General features: G+C 38.1%; 2 protein-coding genes across 2 annotated transcripts in view; one reads left to right on the top strand and one right to left on the bottom strand.

Annotated features, from left to right (window-relative positions):
• Positions 1-572: 572 nt before the first annotated feature.
• Positions 573-21611, bottom strand: part of efhb (EF-hand domain family, member B) — a 26683-nt gene continuing 5644 nt past the window's right edge. The window contains exons 2-14 of the mRNA XM_052144101.1: positions 12506-12604; positions 12322-12384; positions 11922-12065; positions 11676-11847; positions 10211-10321; positions 9964-10093; positions 8527-8610; positions 8342-8409; positions 6118-6272; positions 5731-5938; positions 3882-4106; positions 1022-1203; positions 573-719 (exon numbers count right to left, since the gene is read on the bottom strand). Of these exons, the coding sequence (XP_052000061.1) occupies positions 573-719; positions 1022-1203; positions 3882-4106; positions 5731-5938; positions 6118-6272; positions 8342-8409; positions 8527-8610; positions 9964-10093; positions 10211-10321; positions 11676-11847; positions 11922-12065; positions 12322-12384; positions 12506-12604 (1788 nt within the window). The remainder of the gene's footprint in view (positions 720-1021; positions 1204-3881; positions 4107-5730; positions 5939-6117; positions 6273-8341; positions 8410-8526; positions 8611-9963; positions 10094-10210; positions 10322-11675; positions 11848-11921; positions 12066-12321; positions 12385-12505; positions 12605-21611) is intronic.
• Positions 13817-21611, top strand: part of rab5ab (RAB5A, member RAS oncogene family, b) — a 16477-nt gene continuing 8682 nt past the window's right edge. The window contains exons 1-2 of the mRNA XM_052144102.1: positions 13817-13871; positions 19568-19798. Coding sequence (XP_052000062.1) covers positions 19633-19798 — 166 coding nt within the window. The 5' untranslated portion in view covers positions 13817-13871; positions 19568-19632. The remainder of the gene's footprint in view (positions 13872-19567; positions 19799-21611) is intronic.

Genomic DNA, 21611 nt, shown 5'->3' with positions numbered 1-21611 from the left:
TAAATGCAGGTACTTTACATGTAAGTAAAATGCAACAACTTGTATGTGCATAATAAGTACATTGTATCACCTGCTTACATACATAGTAGTCAAAGTGGGTCCTACTAAATCAAAATATAATGATAAGCGGCAGCAATTAGCAAAATATTTTGCTTCAAAAAAGAAGGCAATGTCCCTTTAAGGCTGCACGGAGCTCAAGTGAATCATAGAATAATTTACTTGTTAATTTACATGAACTGTCCGAAAGAACCAAATCATTAAAATGAATCAGAGTTTCCAACGCTAAATATAAGGGAATAGTATATGTTAACTGGATTATATACATGAACTGTTACACTACAGTGCTAAAATGCCCCTAACTGGAAATGCGACATTGTAAAGATACTAAAGCTATTGTCACGCTACTGAAACATTTAGTAAAGTAGTGTCATTACTTTTAGTGAACTACCCCCCCAACACTGGTTAAAGATCACGCTATTTAATAACTCTTGTTTTTGAAGACTTTATTCAACACTATATATTTAATAAATAAATCCTTTCAAATAGAAAAGGAAAACACTGAAAAGTTCAGACTAATTTGTCTGTAGTTCACGGAGAACATTTCGGAAGCTCTCCACACATACGTCACCATTGGGATGTCTCATGGACGCCAGCTTCCAGGCCTCCTCAAATGTATCCTCAGCAAACTCGAGACCCACTTTCTGGAATATCTCTGCTATCTATGAGTGATAAATAAAATCCTTCTGGTCAACATGTTAACATCTTGAATTTATTTCATGTGTAAATAAAAAAAAGGAAATCACGTTCGCAACCAGTTTTGCTTGTGCAATTTATTGACGATTTTCCAAGTGAAACCGGATATTCAATGTTGGACCGGACTTGATTTTATCCACGTTGTATTATTTGGATCAACTTGCACCGATAAATTGAGCACAATAAGTTCAGAAAGTAAATAAGGTTCATTTATCACTAGTTAATTATGAGTAGCTGGTGATGTAACATGATTCCCATCAAAGCTCACCTCGTCTTTTGTGCGAGGGCCTAAAAACTGTTCTTCATGCACTCCGTAGAGTGAATGCAGAGGGGGGTACAGCAGATCATACGCTGTTGCTTCATCACCGTAGTTTGTCCTGTCGCCGATGCGCTTGATACGAGGGGCAGGTAGATCTGTCCGAACTGATGGTACCCCATATATGGGATAATCTAGCATTGGATACAAAAAGAAAACAACAATATAGGATGACAGTATAACAGCTTGACTAGAGAGAAAACTTTGAATGTTTGCTGGACAAAGCCTTGTCTGAAAGTTATTTCAATGATAATTCTCTCATCATTTACTCCATCCCAGATGTCTATGACTTTCTTTCTTCTGCTGAACACAAACGAAGATTTTTAGAAGAATATCTCACCTCTGTAGGTCCATACAACACAAATGGTAAATGATGACCGGGCATTCAAAGCTCCAAAATGGAGATAAATTCAGCATAAAAGTAATCCATACAACTCCAGTGGTTTAATCCATGTCTTCTGAAGTGATACAGTTGGTTATGGGTGAGAACAGACCAAAATATAACTCCTTTTCACTGTACATCTGCCATTGCAGGCTCTAGGCATGATCATGATTTCGAGCTCCATTACACTTCCTAGTGCTTGACGCCTGTGCAGAGCGCTAGATGGTGCTATAAGAAGTGTAATTGCGCTTAAATCAAACCACTAGAGTCTGATGGATTATGTTTATGCTGACTTTATCTCCATTTTGAAACTTCAAATGCCTGATCACAATTCACTTGCATTGTATGGACCTACAGAGGTGAGATATTCTTCTAAAAAACTTTGTTTGTTTTCAGCAGAAGAAAGAAAGTCATAGACATCTGGGATGATATTAAATCTGGGAAGGTGAGTAAATGATCAGAGATTTTTGGGTGAACTAACCATTTAAGCCTTGCCTGTTTGAAAAGAGATTTGAGTTGTGAAAGGGAGTTGCTAAGGTGTTCCAAGTGGTTGCTGGATGGTTGTTAAAGTATTCCAAGGCACTATGGAATTGCTTAACATTGCTTGAAATATCCACACTCAAGTTTCCTCGACTTTCCACAAGAGTAACAAAATAGAGCACTGTGAGTTAGGACAGTTAGAAGATGCCAAATTTACTGTCACTCCCTCAGACGCTGCTTTTGAAACCCAATCGCAACTGTGGTAACTACTTTTTTTTAACTAAAACTAGTAACTAGTAGCTATAAATAGACTAAATATTTAAAGTGGTCATGAAATTCTCTTTTATATTTTTATTATCTTCCCTGACATCTACTGATAATGTTAGCAAAGTATTTTTCTGCATTAAAACATTAATTATTTATTAATATATGCTCATTTTCCACCTTGTCTCTGGCCCTCTGTCTGAAACGCTCGATTTTGGCATACGTCCCTCCTTAAAACTTTAACGTAAACAAACACTGTTATGATTTGTTAACATTGTGCAGCCTCTCAAATTCAGCCATTTTTAAATCTCAATCTGAAAAGAATGAACAAGCTCCACAACATTATAAAACTAAATATCAGAGGTTACACATAACACACATCCAACACATTGCATTTGAATATATTAACCTATTCATCTCAAGCACAACTGTTAACACTCTCACCCTGTCTACACCAGACGCGAGAGTCGCTTCAAAAGCAATAGAACCCATTTGTGGCAGGGCGGAGGGCGGGGCCGGGTCGTGATCCTACACACCCGGTCCCGTATTAGGCTAATCGACTGCAGAGGATCCATCATGTGTGTGTTTGTCTTTTAAGTTTATCATTAAAATATGATTTATATTATCAAGCCGGTTCTCGCCTCCTCCTTTCCATTGATCCCTTTACACTGGTGCCGAAGCCCGGGAAGGAGGAGGGATGCCCATCGCGGAGTCCTCGACACTGCCGTCCACCCAGGGGTGCGCTGCTGCCATCCACCGGGGGGAGGGAGTAGACCGACCGCCTGGACGTGGTGAACGGCCTCCGTCCGCGAGGCAAGTGGGGACTGGACTCCCCGACTGCCTGGAGCGATGGAGCCACTGCCAGGGGCGGAGGAGAGCCCTGCCACACCATTATAATCAATGACGCTGTCTACCTTTGGAAGCGTCCGTTGTGGCACGTTGCATTGCGCCAAGAGTAAACAGATGTCCCGTTCTGTTTTGCGATGCACGTGCTCGCTACTACTGCCAACAACACAGATAAACAATATAGAAAGTTTGTGCAGATGCGCCCGGTTTAGATTGCCTCAAGCTGTCGCATCAACGAACATGCCCGGTGTAAACATAGTGTCAGCACCATAAACTATCAGTCATGACATTTGAAATATTCCTAAATAAAACAGTTTACTTAAGTTTTTGATCAGGTCCAAGTGTGTTTAACTGCCCCATCCTTCAGTAACAGTTCCTTTGCAAAGCTTGAATCATTTTATGACTGCTCACAAGCAATCCACGCTGACATAGCAGAAAAATGCATCCAGTTTCCCGTATCATCCTACACTTAAATCACATCGCCGGAAATGCATCTAAACAGTCAAATACGTCTATCCAGTTTCCATACATGAACAATTAATAATAGCACAGATGGGAGAAAGCTGAACTGAACTGAAGCACAAGTGGGCGAGGCCAAGGGTGTGATGATTTGAAGTAGGCCTCATGACATGACCCCTTTAAAACATTGAAAATATTTTTAAAAAAATCACTGGATTTACGCTGCTAAATAAGGGGGAAATACATCACAGTCTGTGAAAAGTTAGACAGACAAACAGACAGACAGACAACAGACTGACAGACTGACTGACTGACTGACTGACTTGACAGTTGGTTGATTGATTGATTGATTGATTGATTGATTGATTCTGTGTAACTCACTGGTAGTGGGAAAGCCATCCACAACAGCATTGATTACAGAAGAGGAGGTGCTGAATCCATCCTCCTGCACAGTTCTTGGTCTGGACATGGTTTTAGGAATCTTCCTGGTGCTCCCCACCTGAACAGGTTCCAGATTCTCAGGTGTGATCAAGACCTCCTTCACAGTATTAGATTCCTGGAGGTCTGCTCTCTGCATGTTGGCTGGGGCTGACCATGGCATGCACTCTACAAGGTACACAAGATTTATTAGGAACTGGTCTTGGTTGTTCTGATACAGAAATAGAGCGCATCTGCGACTGCCTGCTTTTTTAGTTAACTTGGTTTTGGTAATGTTTGACCTGTTCATTTTCTCAATAGGCATTTCAAAACATTCTTTAGTGAAGAGTTCTTGACCTTGACCCAAACTAACCAGCTCCAGGATGAATCATCACAACATTACAAACGTTATTTGTAGCAAAAAAAGCATTCGAAAATCAGAGAAGAGGGACAAAGGTACACAGCTGTGTACTTAAATTTTGTATGTGCTACTGAACAGAACAATATAAAACTATTGGCTATTTAAATATGCACTTCTTAATTGGAGTGGATGGTCATTACTGTGATGTTTAGGCATGGTTTCAATTTCCATGGTAACAGGAACTACTCTGATTGGTTGATATCTCATCCGGATTGCAGGTATTGTCATTTTTCATCAGGAATTTGACATTCAGAAGTTGAAATCACATGCTTTTGGGTTCTGCTAAATCATATGCTATTCCTTAACAGCATCAGAGCTGGTCATAGGTCTATCTTTAAGTTTGTATATATTATCTCTAAAAATGTATTTGTCTGTGGAGAAAATGTATTGATATTCTAGTTCCAAAACCCTACAGTTGTGCTCTATTGCTGTATCATTAAATATGAGACCCACCCCAAAACTGTATACAGTAGTAACATAGCCAGGCATTGGGAGGGTTACTTTTGAAATGTATTCCACTACAGATTACAGAATACATACTGTAAAATGTCATTTGTAATGTATTCAGTTAGATTACTCAAGGTCAATAATGTAATCTAAATACTTTGGATTACTTTTTCAGCACTGGTAGATTTTTTCACTTGTTTTGACTCTAAAAAATCTGCCAGTACAGTAAATTAAAAATACATTCTCTGAAAAAAAGTAGAAATATCTTATGCAGTGTTAAAACTAAAAACAAAATAAAGCAAATGTATCTTGTTTTAAGGATTTTTAGATATTTTACAGAAAAACGATACAAAAATTCTCATCAAGAATACGATTTTTGCCATAATACCAAAGGTCTTACTAGAGAGCAAGAAAATATGATCTAACTTGGATTTTTTTAAATAAAAAAATATGATCGTACATGGTTACAGGTGCTTTTAAAATTGCTAGAACTAACATTTTAGCTAACCATAAAGCTAAATGTTCACATGACAATTTACACAAGGTTTACTTCTATTTCTTCGGCTCCAAATTTACTTCAAACGTACTTCTCTGTCTGCTCGTATGAATGTAACACATCATAAGAAAGTGTTTCACCGCTGTTCAAATGCTTCTTGGATCGCTTTATTTATACATAAAAATGTTTTCCAACTGAATAGACTCAAAATTAAATGAAACAAATGACAATAAAATGCAAAGTAATCTCTTCAGTAATCAAAATACTTTTTGAATGTAATTGTATTCTAAATTCCAATTATTTAAATTTTAACTGTAGTGGAATACAGTTACTAAAATTTTGTATTTTAAATACGTAATTCCATTACATGTATTCCGTTACTCCCCAACCCTGATAATGGTTCACATTAGCATGTGTTCCATATACAAAACAAGTGCACTTAAATTCACCTCCTGTCAGAATTCTCTGCTCCACCCTATTGATTGGCATTTTGTCTTTCCAGTTGAGAAAATTGGAAAACTCCATGAAGTTGATGGATCCGTCTTTATCAACATCACAGTAATCAATGAGGTCATTGAGTACTGGCTCACTGATGATCATGTTAAAATGCCGGCAAACGTCCTTCAGATCCTCTTTATCTATTTTCCCCTGACTCTTCTGCAGCAAGAGATTAAGACAATCAAAGAAAACAAATCAAGACCAGTGCTTTTTACCCTGATTTTGTTTTGATTTTAACATCAAGTGCCGTCCAAACACAGCACCAAAATTGTTTATCGTACAAACTACACAAATATGCCCTTAAAATATTAGCATGAACTTCATGAATGGTTTCTCGCCTTGTCATAGTATCTGAAAGCTTCTAGTAATGAGTTGAAGTTCTGGAAGTTGGTCTTCTTAAGGTGTTGGCGAACAGCGCTGACCAATGCTCGTTGTCTGTCTGTACCTCTCAGATATTGGCCAGCTGGAGTTTGATGCACAAGGTCGCCTGCACCTGAGGCAGTTGTGAAAAATGTTGTATAGGGAGGATGTTTTTAAAAATAATGCTATGAATATCAATTAACTTTATACAAAGTGCATAGTGACTACCCTATGCCTTTAACAGCACCAATTCTCCCATGTACACTAAGCACTGCACAGTTTTTTAAGGTTGTTGGCAGATAGGTTGATCCAAGCATATTGTATTTATTAAAGATGTCTGAATTGCTTCTGTCTCTTCATGTAATACCAGACTGACTCAATGATGTTAAGATCTCTGCTCTGTGCTAACCATACCAGCTGTTGCAGGACGCCTTGTTCTATTCTATCCTATTCTATTTGCAAAAGGAATGTTTGGAAATATAAAACACTGTAGATACTTCCTCTTGACACACTTGCATATAAAACATATAAAATAACCATTTTAAGACTTTTGCACAGTACTGTAAATCAAAAGCAGATCGGCCAATCATGGAAGCGCTGCTCATGCTGCTTGTCGGTTTATACACCGATCAGCCGCAACATTAAATCCACCTGCCTAATATCGTGTAGGTCCCCCTTGTACCGCAAAAACAGCTCTGACCCATCGAGACATGGACTCCAAAAGACCTCTGAAGGTGTCCTGTTGTATCTGGTACCAAGACGTAAGCAGCAGATCCTTTAAGTCCTGTAAGTTGCGAGGTGTGGCCTCCATGGATCGGAATTGTTGGTCCAGCACATCCCATAGATGCTCAATCAGATTGAGATCTGGGGAATTATGAGGCCAAGTCAACACCTCGAACCCTTTGTCATGTTGCTCAAACCATTCCCGAACAATTTTTGCAGTGTGGCAGGGCGCATTATCCTGCTGAAAGAAGCCACTGCCATCAGGGAATAACGTTGCCATGAAGGGGTGTACGTGGTCTGCAGAAATCTTTAGGTATTTGGTACTTGTTAAAGTAACATCCACAAGATTGCCAGGGCCCAAGGCTTCCCAGCAGAACATTGCCCAGAGCATCACACTGCCTCCACCGGCCTGTTTTCTTCTCATGGTGCGTCCTGCTGCCATCTCTTCCCCAGGTAAACAATGCACACGCACCCGGCCATCCACATGATCTAAAAGAAAATTACATTTATAAGACCAGGCCACCTTCTTCCATTTTTACATGGTCAAATTCTGACACTCACATGCCCATTGTAGGAGTTTTCGGCAGTGGACAGGGGTCAGCATGGGCACTCTGACTGGTCTATGGCTATGCAGCGCCATAAACTGGAAGTTGCGATGAAGTGTGTGTTCTGACATCTTTCTATCATGGCCAGGATTAAGGTTTTCAGCAATTTGTGCTACAGTAGCTCTTCTGTGGGATCGGACCAGACAGGCTAGCCTTTGGTCCCCACAAGCATCAATGAGCCTTGGGCACCCATGACCCTGTTGCCAGTTCACCGGTTGTCCTTCCTTGGACTACTTTTGGTTGGTACTAACCACTGCATACTGGGAACACCCCACAAGACCTGCCGTTTTGACCCAGTCATCTAGCCATCACAATTTGTCCCTTGTCAAAGTCGCTCAGATCCTTACGCTTGCCCATTTTTCCAGCTTCCAACACGTGAAATTCAAGAACAGACTGTTCACTTGCTGCCTAATATATATCCCACCCCTTAACAGGTGCCACTGTAACGAGATAATCGATGTTATTCACTTCACCTATCAGTGGCTTTAATGTTGTGGCTGATCAGTGTATATAAAAAATCTAAGTAAGTCTTGCTAAACTAATAAGATTCACCATTGAGAATAATGGGAATTACAAAAAACTTAGTTTTAACATCTAGTTGCTTCACAGTGAAGCACATTTAGGGGTTATTTCTTTATGCAAAATATAGTTTCTAATTTATTTGAAATATGAAATGTGACCAAGACATGTTTTCATGAGATTCGAAGAGCTCTCTCAGTTTCAGACCGATAACTGTAATGTCCAAATTGGATCTCACAACAATGTACAGCATTTCACACTAAGAATTGCCAACATGAACCAGTTCTCTACATTAGAGGCTGCTAATTTATTTCTGACATATCAAACTCAAAATGTGATAGACAATTCAAATTACCACAGCTGTCAGGTTTCATCAACACTCCAAATGTGTGATCACTGGGAGCTTTTAGCGTCTCTACAATTCTATAAATTCATGCAAAAACACAAAAGATGATTTATACAACAGTCACAATGTCATTAGTATTCAACAAAAATATTTATTTTGATAAATACCTATGCATTTAACACAACGGGACTTACGGGTCAAGAACTTTGCCAATCTGTGGCTGAGTCCTCTCTCTGAAGTTATCGCAGCATTTTGCAACAAATTTTGCGCTGTGGTGCCTTAAAACATGAGGGTTACTTAACTGGCCATTTGTGATAATGTCATAAATATTATTGTATTGAATATGAATTAAAATAATAATATGATTATCGGGAATTAAAGACATTCATAACATTGCAATGTTTATTTAAAGGGACAGTTCATCCAAAAATGCTAATTCTCTCATCATTTATTCACCCTCATGCCATCCCAGATTTGTGTGACTTTCTTTCTTTAGAAGAACACAAATGAAGATTTTTAGAAGATTATTTCAGCTCTATAGGTCCATACAATGCAAGTGAATGGTGGTCAGAACTTTGAAGGTCAAAACAGCACATAAAGGCATTATAAGAGTAATCCATATGACTCCAATTGTTAAATCCATGTCTTCAGAACAGATCAATATTTAAGTACTTTATTGCTATAAATTCTCCTCCCTGCACATGTAGCGATATACACACAGAATGTGAATTGCCAAAAACAAATGAAGAAGAATGTGGAAACAAAAGTAGAGATTTATAGTAAAAAAGGACTGAAATATTGATCTGTTTCTCACGCATACCTATCATATAACTTCTGAAGACATGGATTTAACCACTGGAGTCCTATGAATTTCTTTTAAGCTGCCTTTATTTGCATTTTGGACCTTCAAAGTTCTGGCCACCAACTTGCATTGTAAGGACCAACAGAGCTGAGATATTTTTCAAAAACTCTTCGTTTGTGTTCTGCAGAAGAATGAAAGTCATACACATCTAGGATGGCATGAGGGTGAGTAAATGATGAGAAAATGTCAGTTTTGGGGTGAACTATCCATATAAACATGTTCATTCTGTTTGTGTGATTATTGTGTCATTCTACAAAACAGGTGCCATTTGTAAAAAACAATAAACAAATGACTATTCCATGCATTAAAAGACTTTGTCATGATGACATCATCCATTCAAGAAGTTAAACTGTTCAAGGGCATGTTAAGGTTCCTTTTTATAAAATATCAATACTTTTACAATGATTTGCTATAGTGGAAAAATCAGCATTAAATTCACTTCCTAAGAAGCACCTTGCAGTTTACATCCATGAACACAAGGTTTAAAATGTCAAATAAAAGGTTAAAACTGTCACCTCGTTACAACCTTATTTCTGTAAACTCAATAATACAATTATATCCCAACATATATTAAAATCTATTAATCTATAACTTTGCATATCACCATAACAAACTGGAAAGGCGTCTGTTTTATAGAATGAACCTCTTGCACAAATGCACATAAAGACATGATAATAATGTTCAACATAAAAAAAACACTTTGTAGCTTAAGAAAATCAGCAGTAAAAAAATGTGAAGTAATAGTGCATTTAAATGTGCATTTGTTTACTTTTGTGTGTCACAGGGCCAGTGGAGGGATCTGGAAAGGTTCCTCCCATCATTGCAATGAGGCGTCAGGATACCAAACCTACTGTCTCCTGCAAAGTGACTCCAGTTATACTTCCTGTCCAAACGCTCCCCTGAAGTGGCAAAAGGACCAAAAATAGTAGATTTTAAGGTAACATGAAGGACAACAAGATATAGTAGTTTTGAAACATCCATTTAATCACAAGACTGAGGCCCATCTTCTAACTGACCTACAAAATATGAGCCATGTGAGCGAATGTAGAGTTGATGTGCCTCGTTCGCCTCTTTCTCCACCTCATGTGCAGTTTTGGGGGGATTGATGACATCACCAGCATTAGAACCTGCACATAAAGAATTTGCCCCCTCTCTTCAATTCTTGAGACAATACTGAGTATTTGGGATTCAACTTGAAGATTAGGGTTTGGAGTAATGCACCCAAAAACAGAGGCACAGCTCTTCACACAGCTCTCTTCCATACAATGGTGGTTCATAGTGACTGAAGCTTTCAAAATGGCCAAAAAGTACCACAAAGATGTCCATATGACTGTGTAATATTCCAAGTCTACTGAAGCCTTATGATAGCTTTGTATGAGGAACAGACCGAGTAAATAATGACATAATTTTCTTTGTTTGGTTTAAGCTGAAATGTGTAATTTATGCGCCACCAAATGGAAGTGCAAAAACAAACAGATGTTTTCAAACAGTTTTCCGAATACACCCCGTCTCCTGTTGATCAAACAAACAGATAGTCTCGCCGCAAACTCACGCCATTGGGTGAGACACGTTTGTTGTGTCAGGCTGGATGGGCCGTTCAAAACAAACTGAATTTTTTATAGCACCACAGTGATACAGTGTTTACAGTTTTAGAAAACCATTAACCTGCAAATGACTCAATTATAGTTAGAGGTCGACCGATATATCGGTGCCGATAGTCGCTTTTTGGAACTATCAGTTATCGGCAAAAAATCAAAGTGGATAGTTAACAATTTTTACTTTTATTACTATTACTTTTCTTAAAGGTTATAAAAAAATGTGCTCTGAAGAGGTTTTATTTTGAAGTAGATATGTGTTAATCATAAGTTAATGTTCATGTTGATTTTGACTGACGGTGTCACTAGAGAAAAGGGAAAATGTTTTATTACCGGATCGCTGGTGATCTCCAGTTGATTAATTAATGCTCATACATTATTCATTAGCCTATATGCCATTGTTTACTTTAAAATATTTATTTTGTAATACTTTGTAGATGATTGTATGATTGCATGCTATTTTCCTGTATGTGTTTGTTTGTGTGAGCTGGGAGCACAGTCTTTTCAAAATAAGAGTCCCCTGTGTATTTCAGACTTGTTTACAGTTAACCGTTCTGCGTTATGGACTGCATGTTATTTTTTGTTTTATGGTTATTATCAGGATTTTAGTTGCAATATAAACTGCTTCTGGGGTATTATTTATTTTGGACTCTTTGAGCAGCTTGGAAAAACTATGATAATTTTATTAACATTTTTATTACATTCAGTAAATCGATTTTAAAAACTATTGGTCAATTTAATAGGTTATCTGCCTTTTCCACCCATTTAGTTATCGCTATCGGCAAAATCCACTATCGGTCGACCTCTAATGTTAATAACTATTACCGTACACCATTAAGAGTCCATTCATGGTCACACTATAGTAAGGGTTTGTTATGTCTCTTACATCGGAGGGTTGTGAAACCAAAAGCTGTTTTCTCAAGGTCCAGCCAACTTGGTAAACCATGGCCTTGAACTCGTGTCTTCCCAAGAGGTGCTTTCTGATTGGAGGAATTATTAATTTCTTGAAGATGATCTTGGAAGCGTGTCTTTGGTGTGGGGTTGATCATTGATCCAGCCTAAAATATCATGTTGAAATATCAGTAATGAATGATTAATTATGAGACTTAATTATGTAGGCATGATGACTCACAGTTATTGTTGATTTTGTGCTCACGCCATGAACTACAGTGCTGGCAATGTTAGGGTCGTTTGCTTTTCCATGGAACACTCGAACTGCTCCAACAGCTGGCCGAGCAGAACTGATGAACTTCCTCACCACAGGTGGAGTTAAAGACTGTTATGATTATATCATGAATATTTTAGGTGCACAAATTTAGTACTTTATCATTTTAGGGTTTGAAAATGAAATAATAATATAAATAAAACGATATACTTAAAATAAAAATCCTTAAATTTGAGGTAGGAATCCAAAGGCAGAAATAAAATAAAAATCTTTTATTTTCAGGTAGGAATCCAAAAGGCAAAAAAGCATTAAAAATACATCCAGTTCAGCAGAAGAAGAAAAAACATTGTTTCTCAAGATGACCCACCCTAGGTGTAATTTCCTGCAAACAGGCTTGTGCTCTGTCACCTACTGGAATGAGCTTCCCTGCCTTTAAATGGAAATGAACATATAGATTATTGCGTAAGATTGTGTGTACTGTTATTCTAAATGTGCATTGAGGACACTAGAAAAAATATCACAACTACTTCTGAAAAATAATTAGTCATTACCGCACTGATGGTTGGAAATGTGTCCCTGCGTCTCCTTGTGGATGGTGTATTCCTCAGACTCATACTTACGGAGACTGGCAATTCAGATTCACTTAAAACCTATTAACAATATAAAAAAATATATATATATATATATCTTTTCAGCAGCTCCTTTACGTCACTCTACAATCATGCATCCGGGTTTGTTTACATTCCGTTGCCTGGCAACACAAATGAGGTTTTAAATGAAAGTAGCCTCTGCGGGTTTTTAAACCATAGCCAATATTATTTTTACCTACCCATTTGCTCCCAGACCAAAAGAAAAAGTCCACTATTACATTTGAATGACTTTCCAGAAGATGACAAAAAAAAAAAAAAAAATAGAGAGTGGTGGATTAGGACAGTCAGATGGGCGAAGATGCTAAATTTACTGTCACTCTCTCAGTAGCTGTTATAGAAACTCCCTCGCAGCTGTGGTAATTCGTTTTTTAAAACTAATTCCAGGGTAATATAACACAAAGCATAATGTTATAAACGTACACTCATAATTAAAAAATATATATAATATTTAAAAAAATGCGAGATTTACGACGCTAATAAGGCGGAAACGTGTCATCACAGTCTTTGAAAAAGGGCCCTGTTCCAATATCCCATCTTGTGGCGTTGGTCACACTTACCCACTTGTCTTCCATTTCCGGTGTTTGGCCATTAGTGTGCAAGTACACGTGAAGACTGCGAATGTGTGGATGACTTTTGTGGAAGTGTATTGAGCTAATAATAATAAATAAATAATTGTAAAAATAATTTTTACTCATTTTGATTTTCAATACTTTCCACATTAAAAACGGTCTAACTGTAAAATTGTGTTGTTCATAATTGCTGTAAAATATGAATTATATGCAATTTCTTTCTACTTTGTTTCTCAATACACTGCATAAACATAATACAAAATAATAATAATAATAATAATATATTATACAAAAAGAAATACTGGCTCCTGATCGTGATGAACTCTGGGATGCACTTAGCCTGAAAGGCCGCTCCAAAGCGGTATTTGTGCTTGTTTGTGTATGGGATACCTGAATAGCATCAGAATGACCATGCAACGACTGAACATTTATGAGTTTAGTGTCATTAGGAGTAAAAGGTTGTAAGGTGTTACATGTACAAACAATGACAAAGTTTCATGACAGCAAGTGCGACTGATAGCACGAGCACGCGCACTCAAGTGGCCATGACCGCAAGTGTGCGTATTGATGCAGGACCAAGTTCTCTTCAGATACGTTCTTCTGATTGGCCGGTTTTTCGATGACGCGAGGTGACGTCAGTGTCAGTCATGATCCGTCGCCTCAGTTTTGATGCGAAGTTGGGAGGATCCGAGAGGAAGGTACGAGCCTGATGGGCTTTAACATTTTTACTATAATATTCGTCTCGGTTTGTTTTAGTTTGGCTTTTAAATTAGCAACACTGTTGCACAGTCCTTTTTGCTGTTCTCGCTTTTGAATGGGTTATTTTAGAGTTATGTTGTCTGTGCGCGCGGCCTGTTTTTCAGTTAGCATTAGCAGCATTAGCTCTCTGTTTCGGGAACTGTTTGAACCGCCGCAGCGGAGAAACTGACAGTCCCGATAAAAGCATCGACGAGACGGCTTAAACACGATTGTCAACGAGCTGTTCGATAGAACGAGGAGGAGAAAGAGTTTCATTGTCACAGACGGCATCAGAAGCAAACGGCAGCTCAAGCTTCAAAAATTACTATCATGACTAAAATGAATAATGTTACTTTTCACTCAAATTAAAGTTGGCTCTCGATTTGTACAGTATACGGAGAATGTTCGTGACTAATTGCCTTGTGCGATGTGTTCTGGAAGGCCAGATTGTGCTACATGCCCATTAAGTCCTGTCTTATAAATATGTGTTATTAACGCCTTAATAAATGTCTGTTAAGCATCGCTTTTTTAAGTGAAAGGGGGTTAGAAGAGTTCATATGCGCTTGACTGATCATTAAAGAAATAGTCATCCCATAAATTATAACTGTCATCATTTACTCACTCTTATGTTGTTCCAAACCTATATGATTTTCTTCTGTGAAACATTAAGGATGTGTTTTGCAAGATGTATTAGTCACTATTTGCTGCATTTTTGCAATGAAAGTGAAAGGGGACTGAGGCTGTCAGTCTTTAGCATTCTTCCTAATGTCTCTACTTTTGTGTAATATGGAAGAGATTAAGTTATTTGGGTTTGGAACAACTTGAGGGTATGGAAATTATGACAGCTTTTTCAATTTGGGAGGATCTGCCAAGTTAATGCTCTCAATAATAGACATGTATTTTTGCATGGTTATTGTGTCTCATAATTTATGTATTGCTTAGTAGGCTATATAAGCTATATATTTGGAGTTAGTTCACTAGACTAACTTGAGGATATGTATGGAAAGTTGTTAACCAGATGACACATTCAGAATTATTCATGCACGTAAAGTTATGTGACAACTTTATAGCATTTCTAATGTTTGAAAAGTATATTATTGCTTAATGCATAATAATCTTTAAGGACACAGCACTCATGGCATGGGGTTTAGGTCAAAGCACAAAGGATATTTAAGTATAAACGGAGCCTGCAGTTCCTTAACAATGTCTGTAGTCTAGATTCAGTCTGTTATGGATGTAATTGATGGGATGGCAAAATACACAATAGAAATTATTTTTAAAACAAGTTTTATATACTGCAGGGTGATCTGGGTCTTGCTTAATAAAAACGGGATTTCCTTTTCTTTAAATCAAGCTTAAATTGTATCCAGTTATGGTTATAATTTCCCTTGTAAATTCATCATTAACTATACCTTTAACCTCTTCAACTCTGGGTGTATTTCTGGGCTGCCGCATGCAATATTTCACACTCAAATTTAAAAGTTCACCATTTACACATACTGTGGACTAATTGTCAAAAAATTGTCTCATGTTTTCATATTAGATATCTTATGATGAATATATTTTTTGTTGTTGTCCTGACTTTGTAAGCATGTCATTCTGGGTCTGTTCACGCCATCTCCCTCCTAAAAGTCTTATTTTATTCCACTAGATGGCAGCAAGTACTAGAAGAAAGATTTTTCCTCTATCACCTTCTGTCACAAAATGCCGATCTGAAATGTAGGTGGCGCTCTAACACATTTAGCTCTCACAGATTTTCTTGTCTATAGACATTCAGTCTAATTTTCACTTCATGCACCACCTCCATTGTTTCACCAAATATCTCGGCCTCTGAGTGGACTAGAAGCCAGAATATCATCTGATTTATCGGCCTTGGAGGTATAATGGTTGATTGACTATTGATGATAAAATGCTATACATCTTCACAAAGGGGAGGATCTTGGATTTCTAATGTCACCTGAATTGAGCTTCTAGTCCACTCAGAGGCCGAGATATTTGGTGAAACAATGGCGGTGGTGCATGAACTGAAAATAAGACTGAATGCCTATCGGCCACCCTGCTCTCTGGATATTGGCATCGGCCATTAAAAAACCCATATCAGTCGACCACTATATAAGATATAACATTGGAATATTCACCCAAGAGCAATTCCACAATGGCATTGTTTATCCACCTCACATTGTGGTGCACCATTTCTAAAACAACATTTTTAAACAGTCACATTTTATAATTACAAAAGAGGGATCAAGGACTATTAATTTTTACTTTATGTTAACAAATATCATTTTCCAGAGAGACGAGGAATTATCTGAAAAATATGCACACTTTGGATAACGGCACTTTTGTACGTTATTAGAGCCACATTTATAATTTCGTGACTTTTTAGCACTGTTTCTAGTCCATAACATTTTAGAGGTTAAGTTTTGATCTTTCAAGCAATATTTGTTCCATAAGTTGATACTTTTTGTACAAAGCTAACTTATGTTGATGTAAAGTATGATGAACAAATGGTCTCCCCTCGTTATGGTAAACACTTATAAATATGCGTTACAGACACCTCCACTGCTCGGTTTTTAACCATGATGATTCTGATACTCGTTTCAAGCTACTGCATTTGGATAGGGACCATTTTGACAAACTTGACAGCGATTTGAATTTTAATATGATAAATTTTCTAATATTGCTGCACTACTCCGCGTGGTCGGCTTAAACTTTCCTCCCCCTAGCCAACACTAGCTCGTGCAGTGCTGTCTGAAGCAGTCAACGTGGCTTAGTATTCGTGCAAGGCTATGTTGCGATTTCAGTCTTCTTACAATCCATTATGCAGCCTTGATGGATATCATACAGATGTCTCAGAGATCACAGTCTACAAGCTTTAGCATTTAGATGGTTTCCCCCTTGTCATGTTTCACAACTGTTACATCCGATATACTGGTCATGAGTACTTTATATGTGATGTTAAATTGGAAGTTTTCTTTGCAAATCTGTAATGCTGGAATTGCTGACAAGAAAGCTTACAGACTAGTAAAAATGTAAAAGGAGATATAGAGGTGGATGATGTGACCAAAATCTTATAGCACGATAAAGATATATATCACAATATATTAAAAGTTTCTGGAAAATCAATCATATTTGGTTTATATATTAAATAACCTTATTGTAATGTTGTCATATTGTAATGTCAGTGAATTAAATACTTTATAAATGAGAAAACTACTACCTCTTTATTTGGAACAAGACAATGTCAAAGTAAGTAAATAAATAAAAAACAACTTGTTTTAAAAATCAACCTTACCAAAATGCTAAATTTCACAGTATGTTACATTTAATATGTTGTTGACCAATACTATTATTATAATCAACTTAAGATCTTCTCAAAGCAATGCGACAAAATAACTAAAACATAAGTAAAAAAAAATCCAACGAAAATAAACAAAATAAATTAAATATCACTTCTTGCAATAAATAAAAAATGTACCAAAATGAATGCAGAGTGCATCTTTTGGCTTGCATTATATTCTTTTGCATGCTTCGTTTTGAGGTGGTAAAACTGATTGCTTTTATTACGAGTGATTATCGTAGTGCGACACATTTTGCAGATTCCATTTTTCTCGTCTGTGCCGGCTTTAGTGAACCCACACCACAGATGTTCAATCAATGTCACCTGTTTTGGTGCAAATGAAAGTGACAACAGGTGCACTGGAGCGGCAAAAGCAAGACAACCCCCAAAAAGGGAATGGTTTTGCATGTGGTGGCCACAGACAATTGCTCTCTCCTTATCCTTCCTGACCGATTCTTCTCTAGTTTTGCATTTTGTTAGTGTCCTTGTCACTACTGGTATCATGAGGCGGTACCTGCAGCCCATTCAGGTTGCACAGGTAGTACAGCTCCTGCAGGATGGCACATCCATACGTGCCACCGCAAGAAGGTATGCTGTGTCTCCCAGTAGAGTCTCAAGAGCATGGAGGAGATACCAAGAGACGGGCCATTACACAAGGAGAGCTGGACAGGGCCATAGAAGGGCATCAACCCAGCTGCAGGAACGGTATCTGCTCCTTTGTGTGAGGAGGAACAGGAGGAGCACTGCCAGAGCCCTACAAAATGACCTCCAGCGGGCTACTGGTGTGCATGCTTCTGACCAAACTGTCAGAAACAGACTCCATGAGGGTGGCATGATGGCCCGACATCCTATAGTGGGATCTGTGCTCACAGCCCAGCACCATGCAGCTCGATTGGCATTTGCCAGAGAACACCAGAATTGGCAGGTACGCCATTGGTGCCCCGTTCTCTTAACAGATGAGAGCAGGTTCACACTGAGCACATGTGACAGACGTGAAAGAGTCTGGAGATGCCTTGGTGAACGTTATGCTGCCTGCAACGTCATCCAGCATGACCAGTTTGTCAGTGGGTCAGTGATGGTCTATCCTTGAAGGGTCGCACAGACCTCCACGTGCTAGCCAACGGTACTCTGACTGCTGTTAGGTACCGGGATGAAATCCTCAGAACCATCGTCAGATCTTACGCTGGTGCAGTGGGCCCTGGGTTCCTCCTAGTGCAGGACAATGTGTTTAATAGTGAGTGAACCATCGTCAGATCTTACGCTGGTGCAGTGGGCCCTGGGTTCCTCCTAGTGCAGGACAATGTGTTTAATAGTGAGTGAACCATCGTCAGATCTTACGCTGGTGCAGTGGGCCCTGGGTTCCTCCTACAGGACAATGCCTGGCCTCATGTGGCCAGAGTGTGTTGGCAGTTCATGGATGATGAAAGCATTGATGCCATTTACTGACCTTCACATTCCTCAGACCTGATTCCAATTGAGAACCTTTGGGAAGTTATGTATTGGTGTATCCGATGCCACCAAGTAATGCCACAGACTGTCAAGGAGCTCACTGATGCCCTGATCCAGGTCTGGGAGGAGATCCCCCAGGAAACCATCCGCTGTCAGGAGCATGCCCAGACATTGTTGGGAGTGCATACAGGCACGTGGGGGCCATACACACTACTGAGTCACATTATGAGTTGCCTTGATGAAATTCACACAAGTTGGAACAGCCTGTGATTTAAATTGTTTGCTTTGATCGGTGTGAGTTTGAATCCAGCTCTCAAACGGTTTGTGATTTTGGTTTCAATTGACCATTGTTACATAATTTTGTTCTCAACGGATTACACAATCAATGTACAGTGAATATATTGGTCTTCAATTCCGATGTGTGATTTAAGTGTATATATAATATATAAGCATGTTATATTATCATAAGCAGCCCTAAGCAGATATACAATTTTTAGCTATTTGAGGCTTACAGCAGCAGTGATCGCCGCATAAAAGAGACGTTTGTATTTGATGTCTTACAAATATTGTTTTTCACTTTGGGATTCTTTTGAAAATCTTTCAAACTGTAGAATTAGGGCAGCAAAATAAGTCTATTTAAGACGTTTATATTTATATAAATATTTCTACCACAAGACCTCTAGGTGGCACCTTCGGTGTCTTGAAAATTTTAACATAGCGCCCTCTTTTGAAGAGGTTTAAACCAAAATCTGCTGGGGCAGGACTAGGCATCCCTGATATATTACAAATACTTATAGTGTTTCTAATATGTATTTGGTAAACAGTGAAAAAAGTCTAAACTGATTTAAGATGTGTTTATTTCCACAGATCTGGGAGTGACCACTTGAGAAGCACCTCTTGACTTCAGTACAGGAGATCGGGGCTTTAGGGTCATGGCAGGAAGAGGCGGAGTAACGAGACCAAACGGGCCAAACGCCAGCAACAAGATCTGTCAGTTTAAACTGGTGTTGCTGGGAGAGTCCGCTGTGGGAAAGTCAAGTTTAGTGCTGCGCTTTGTAAAGGGACAGTTTCACGAGTTTCAGGAAAGCACAATAGGAGGTATGACATTTATTTTACTGAATACAATAAACAAACTATAGTCTCATTTGACTTCTAAATGTCAGGATTGAGCCAAGTCTTTTGTCATATCTGATGTTAAGTTGCTCAAATCATGAATTAAATGATCTTTGAGATAAAAGCATTGATGTACTATGAAAACATACTGTAACATTCAGAGCATTATTTATTTAAATGTGACTCCTTCTGTACATTAATGATTACCTTTGAATACGTGACTTCATTTACACGTGAACAACGCCTAATCGTTGTTTAGAAACTTGGCTCGTCCAGTCACAGTGACGTAATATGGAAGAAGTAGGATAGATATTATTATTCCTAATGACAGAGGAACTAATGATAGCCTAAGTGCAGCAAACTGCTCTAATTTTACATGCGAAGAGACACAGCAAAAGGGCCTTTGTAATACTATGGGTGGAAAATTGTTATTAACCCTTTAAGCTCTGAGGGTGTTTTTCAAAGATTTCCCATTTCAGTGGCATACCCAAAATGAAAGGCTTACAACTCGATAAAAAAACAAGGGTCAAGTGGTTGATATAGTTTTTAAGAAAACTTTTCACATTTTTTTAAATTTCTGAGACTGCTGATAAAATCCACAAAAAACCTGAGCTAAAAAAAAAAAAACATCTTATTTTGCTTATTTGACATTATATATCTCAGGGTTTAAAAAAAGGTAGCTCCAAAAAAATTTTTTTAGTTTTTTGTTCCCAATCATATCACTTGTAACAGTAAAAGTCTGTGTTGATGCAACAAAGCAATCAGAAGTTATAGCATTACAAAAACAATTTATCCTAGTGTCCAAAATGTCTCCAAACAAATAAAACAATAACTGTACATAAGAACTAATTACACATGCTAATACAACAATGACTAAAGATATGCTCACTCTCCAAAGCATGAAGGCATGTGTAACAAAATCTCATTCAGTTCCATTCTGTGTCATTTCAGCCATCATTGAGTCTGTGTCATATACTTGGCACCATCTCCTGGTGGCCATATTTAATTACAGTGAATGATCCTCATTGCCCATATTTGGATGACTTTCACCTCTGGTTGCAGCGATCTGAATCCTAATACGATTGGTTTAGCATTCTATGATGCTGGACAACATACTACATTATTTCGGATAAAGTCATCTGATCAAAGAAAGCTAACATGTTTTAGCCAGATAGCACATTATATGCTGTGTGCACATTGTGCATCGTGTGGATTATCTAATGATCTATGCATCCGATTATGTGCTTGTGGGCTCATTTTAAAGATAATCGCCTCCTCTAAGTAATGGTATAAGTAGAGTAGAGTAGAGCTTACTAATCTTATAAGCCAATATAGCCAATTTATAGGTTTTGTGAGCGGTTGTGGCTCAGGTGGTAGAGTGGGTTGTCCACTAATCGCAGGGTTAGTGGTTCGAGTCCCGGCCCACACAAATCCACATGTCTTTGGGCAAGTTGCTCCCAATGGCAGGCTAGCACCTTGCATGGCAGCTCTGCCGTCATTGGTGTGTGAATGGGTGAATGAGACGCAGTGTAAAGCGATTTAAATACTGCTAAGGTTAAAAAGATGCTATATAAGTGCAGACCATTTACCATTATATATAATAAAAAGATAAAAAGTAATATGAAATGACTAGGGTTGAGTATCAGTTCAGATTTCCATATTTGATTTTAATTCACAAGCTCTTGAATAGATTCTAATTTTGATTAATTTTAATATGATTACAATTAATTTATATTTCAGTTATAATGTCCATTTTACGTACATTTGAAAGCATTTTGACAATTATCAAAACTGATTT

This window comes from Xyrauchen texanus, chromosome 15 (genome assembly GCF_025860055.1).
Source record: "Xyrauchen texanus isolate HMW12.3.18 chromosome 15, RBS_HiC_50CHRs, whole genome shotgun sequence".
NCBI lineage: Eukaryota > Metazoa > Chordata > Actinopteri > Cypriniformes > Catostomidae > Xyrauchen > Xyrauchen texanus.
Note: the sequence above shows the minus strand (reverse complement) of the source record. Positions and strands in the feature narration are given on the sequence as shown.